Source organism: Salvelinus fontinalis, chromosome 3, assembly GCF_029448725.1.
Source record: "Salvelinus fontinalis isolate EN_2023a chromosome 3, ASM2944872v1, whole genome shotgun sequence".
Taxonomy (NCBI): Eukaryota; Metazoa; Chordata; class Actinopteri; order Salmoniformes; family Salmonidae; genus Salvelinus; species Salvelinus fontinalis.
This window is the reverse complement of record NC_074667.1, coordinates 68226936-68232029: the sequence shown is the minus strand read 5'-3', so window position 1 is coordinate 68232029 and position 5094 is coordinate 68226936. Positions and strand designations below refer to the sequence as shown.

The 5094-nt window shown below is 47.9% G+C and overlaps 1 protein-coding gene across 3 annotated transcripts in view; it reads right to left on the bottom strand.

Moving 5' to 3' along the window:
* LOC129851368 (DDB1- and CUL4-associated factor 1-like) overlaps positions 1-5094 on the bottom strand; it is a 32693-nt gene extending 27599 nt beyond the window's left edge. For 2 of the 3 annotated variants that reach the window (XM_055917861.1, XM_055917863.1), the window contains exons 1-7: positions 4919-5094; positions 3977-4100; positions 3613-3763; positions 3044-3157; positions 1096-1233; positions 523-1020; positions 146-343 (exon numbers count right to left, since the gene is read on the bottom strand). In XM_055917861.1, the coding sequence (XP_055773836.1) occupies positions 146-343; positions 523-1020; positions 1096-1233; positions 3044-3157; positions 3613-3763; positions 3977-4089 (1212 nt within the window). In that variant the 5' untranslated portion in view covers positions 4090-4100; positions 4919-5094. Of the gene's footprint in view, positions 1-145; positions 344-522; positions 1021-1095; positions 1234-3043; positions 3158-3612; positions 3764-3976; positions 4101-4217; positions 4813-4918 lie in introns of those variants that run through there. The other variant, XM_055917862.1, reaches the window with a different exon arrangement.

Genomic DNA, 5094 nt, shown 5'->3' with positions numbered 1-5094 from the left:
AGAGAGACAGAGAGAGACAGAGAGAGACAGAGAGAGACAGAGAGAGACAGAGAGAGACAGAGAGAGAGAGAGAGACAGAGACAGAGAGAGAGAGACAGAGAGAGAGAGAGAGACAGAGAGAGAGAGATAGGGGTCCATTCCCTACCTCCTGGTAATCTCCGAGGGGTGTGAGGTACTGGAGGATGAGACGTTGCTCTATAGCAGGGGTGAGGGGGTACAGCCGGTAGTTACCCCCAATCACCCAGGAGCTCATCTCAGACCAGCTACTGTTAGACTGGTCACTACCGGTAACGCAGGACAAGCCTCTCTCTGGATCCATGGAAGAGGTGGTGAAGTGGACTTTCTGTGTGGATTCAGGCAAAGAGGTTACATATCCCCTCAAAAAACAGCCCCTTTCATTAGATTTGCAGCTGTATATGAAAACAATACAGACAAACCAGTACAACAAAAAGGGGTGCGAGTCTGAAAAAGCCCTGGTCAAAAAAAGATTGTTATTTCAGAAAACAGCCTGGTGGGTCTCACCTGTTTGACTTTCCTTCCATTCTCTCTGGCTGTGGCTGTTCTCTTCCTCCCCAGGCCTCCTCCAGACTCCTGCCCTCTGGTTTCAGGCTCTCCCAGGCTGGTCTCGGGGCCTGGTGCCAAGCAGGGACCTGGCTGGTACAGGGGGTCTGGAACGGGCTTCACCGATACACAGCTGCTGGTCTTCTGGGCCTTACCTAAGTGGAACGACGGCTTGGGCCTGGACCACGCAGGCCTGCTACAACTACTACTACATGTTGTCTCTCGTCCTCTCTCCTTTTTCTTCTTCTTCTCCTCTTCCTCCTCCTCTTCCGCCATGTTATCTGTTGCTGTATTCTGAGATGTGCTGCCCTCTTCCTCATTGGCGTCTCTGTCTGTAGGTTCCTCTGCTACAGACTGGAGGGACTGAGAAGTCTTCTTAGGACCGGGGTGTTTAAAATCCTGACGACTCTTTGATTCTTTATCCTGCAGCTCACGTAGCCGCATCAGCATTAGTGGCACCTGAGACACCAAGGATTACATTGAAGCATCGTCTATGAACACCATCAACAACAACGTATGCCTGTGTACACTAACCAGTTTAGAGTTGTCATCCCTGTAGTTGGTAGCTATCTCCTGGTTCTCCATGGCTCTAGCCAGTAGCCCTGTAGCATAGATACACAGAGGCTGCTCTGCCTCCTGGGCCCATTTAAACAGCTTCTCAACCAGACCCTCCTGTTTCAACACACACACACACACACACACACACACACACACACACACACACACACACACACACACACACACACACACACACACACACACACACACACACAGTTAGTCTAGAGAGCATATCCACAGCATTTCAAAACAGGGCTTTACAACATTCACAAGGGGACTGTGTTTCTGTAATGGATCCAATGACATTTCAAACTATGATGTTTAGGTACAAATGACAGCAGTGTTCCTTCTAGAATAGCCCCCCAAAACCATTTTATTACCGGGGGGGGGGGGGGATTGGAGCTAGTCAAGGATGTATTCTGCCTGACCAATCGTAGGAGAATGACTGAATGACAGTCCATCCTCCTGTAACACCACAGCTGTCTGAATGACAGTACAGTACCATCTCCTGGAACACCACAGCTGTCTGAATGACAGTACAGTACCATCTCCTGTAACACCACAGCTGTCTGAATGACAGTACAGTACCTCCTCCTGTAACACCACAGCTGTCAGAATGACAGTCCATCCTCCTGTAACACCACAGCTGTCTGAATGACAGTACAGTACCTCCTCCTGTAACACCACAGCTGTCTGAATGACAGTACCTCCTCCTGTAACACCACAGCTGTCAGTACAGTACCTCCTCCTGTAACACTACAGCTGTCTGAATGACAGTACCTCCTCCTGTAACACCACAGCTGTCTGAATGACAGTACAGTACCTCCTCCTGTAACACCACAGCTGTCAGAATGACAGTACCTCCTCCTGTAACACCACAGCTGTCTGAATGACAGTACAGTACCTCCTCCTGTAACACCACAGCTGTCTGAATGACAGTACCTCCTCCTGTAACACCACAGCTGTCTGAATGACAGTACCTCCTCCTGTAACACCACAGCTGTCTGAACGACAGTCCCTCCTCCTGTAACACCACAGCTGTCTGAACGACAGTCCCTCCTCCTGTAACACCACAGCTGTCTGAATGACAGTACAGTACCTCCTCCTGTAACACCACAGCTGTCTGAATGACAGTACCTCCTCCTGTAACACCACAGCTGTCAGAATGACAGTACCTCCTCCTGGAACACCACAGCTGTCAGAATGACAGTACCTCCTCCTGTAACACCACAGCTGTCAGAATGACAGTACAATACCTCCTCCTGTAACACCACAGCTGTCTGAATGACAGTACAGTACCTCCTCCTGTAACACCACAGCTGTCAGAATGACAGTACAGTACCTCCTCCTGGAACACCACAGCTGTCTGAATGACAGTACAGTACCTCCTCCTGTAACACCACAGCTGTCTGAATGACAGTACAGTACAGTACCTCCTCCTGTAACACCACAGCTGTCTGAATGACAGTACAGTACCTCCTCCTGTAACACCACAGCTGTCTCAATGACAGTACAGTACCTCCTCCTGTAAAACCACAGCTGTCTCAATGACAGTACAGTACGTCCTCCGGTAAAACCACAGCTGTCTCAATGACAGTACAGTACCATCTCCTGTAACACCACAGCTGTCTGAATGACAGTCCATCCTCCTGTAACACCACAGCTGTCTGAATGACAGTACCTCCTCCTGTAACACCACAGCTGTCTGAATGACAGTACCTCCTCCTGTAACACCACAGCTGTCTGAATAACAGTACAGTACCATCTCCTGTAACACCACAGCTGTCTGAATGACAGTACCTCCTCCTGTAACACCACAGCTGTCTGAATGACAGTACCTCCTCCTGTAACACCACAGCTGTCTGAATGACAGTACAGTACCATCTCCTGTAACACCACAGCTGTCTCAATGACAGTACAGTACCTTCTCCTGGAACACCACAGCTGTCTCCAGACCCGGCATTATGTTCTGTAGCAGACGACACGCTGCCGTGTTCATGGACAGCTCTCTACTGGTCATCACATAGCTATTCAGCAACTAGAGGGAGAGGTCAAACACAGGGTTAACACAGCTCTCTACTGGTCATCACATAGCTATTCAGCAACTAGAGGGAGAGGTCAAACACAGGGTTAACACAGCTCTCTACTGGTCATCACATAGCTATTCAGCAACTAGAGGGAGAGGTCAAACACAGGGTTAACACAGCTCTCTACTGGTCATCACATAGCTATTCAGCAACTAGAGGTCAGAGGTCAGACACAGGGTTAACACACAGCTCTCTACTGGTCATCACATAGCTATTCAGCAACTAGAGGGAGAGGTCAGACACAGGGTTAACACACAGCTCTCTACTGGTCATCACATAGCTATTCAGCAACTAGAGGTCAGAGGTCAGACACAGGGTTAACAGAGAGTCACAGACCTCAGCAGTCTAATTAACGTAATAGAAGAAGTGTAGTTCAATTTGTATTGACAGTAGCCTCGATTCGTACCGCATTTGTGAAGTCGTCATTCTTGAAGAGGATTTTCAGTAAATGTCCCAACATGCATTCTGGATCTGCTCGTCCTGGATGTCGGTCATCAAACGGGTCAGGATCAGCTTTGTGATACTCCTCTGTCTCGCGCTCTACCAGCTCAGAGATCCTAACACACACAGGGAAAACATCAATTATCAACTGTCTGTCATATGAAGAATAGAAGATGACTTTTGTAAATGTCTACATGATCGCAATGCAGCAGCAACGGATGGACCTAAACAGTGCAACAGCAACAGGCCTATACAAAAAAACATTGCCAGTAAATCCACTGAAGTCTCCCACTAGTCTTCTCCATTATTAGCTAGTTGGTGTTACTGACTTGGTGAGGATGGAGACCAGGTCGTCAGTGGTTCCTTGCTGCTCCGTCTCCCATTGGTCCAGCAGAGAGGTCAGCTCTGCCTTGGCGTCCACCAGCGCAGCAGGGGAGGCCATGGTTTCTTTACCTGAGAGAGGGAGAGAAGGAGGGCACAGTGTGTGAGAGAGAGAGAAAGAGAGAATGTACAATACAGGATGATTAAGTTCTGCGATGGTACATGAGAGACAACTCGACGTGTGTTTACCCAGACTCTGATATTAGATCTTGATGTCATCCTGCCATTTCACTCTCTGCAAATGTCTAGACTAACGTTAAGTGTGAAAACAGTAGCTAACGTTCGCTGGCAAGTTCCTAAAGTAACTCGTTAGCTAGTCGATGTCGAGGACTGAACTGATCAACGTAGTTTGATCTAGCTTACTAGTTACGTCACTTTAGGCTGGCTAATTAGCTACTTGGACAAATGACGTGACGTAACCTAACTAGTCAGTCGACGGGAGGAGTACTGAGTAACTAGCTAGCTAAGTAGTTGACGTTAGATGTCTAACTACGAGTAGTTAAGTGGAGGAGAAACAAGATAAGTGGGTCAATGTGGTAGCTCTAGCTAGCAAAAAGTAATCCAACAGGTGGCTAGCTAACTTGCGTTAGCTACAGTGGCATTGTTTGTGTGGAAACAACTTGGCGTAATTAACGTTCCTAGCCAACTGTTTAGTAATTTAGCGTAGCAAGCTAGGCTGCTTTTGACTTCTTCCTAACTCATACTAGGTGCAGCGTATATAGCTAGCCAGTTAGCACACTTTCAGATCACTGGATTGTTTAACACTGTGTCCCCAACACAAGCCAGCAAACGTTACCGAGCATGCACGAGTCGCGCATACCGAAAAACAAGGAGTCGTGTCACGGCAGGATCACTCAAGTTCACTGCTTTTAAACACCCGGATTGCCTACCTTTTTGTTGCAGAAGACAACTGTAGCTCAAGCGTATTGTTGTGAATTTGACGAATAGGGTGGTATGAAGGGGAAAAAACGATCTATTAATATAAGCGAAAGTTTCACATGTTTATTTGGCAAACTTCACTCACGGTAGCACGCTGGAAACGTCACAGACAGATGTCGACTTTTGA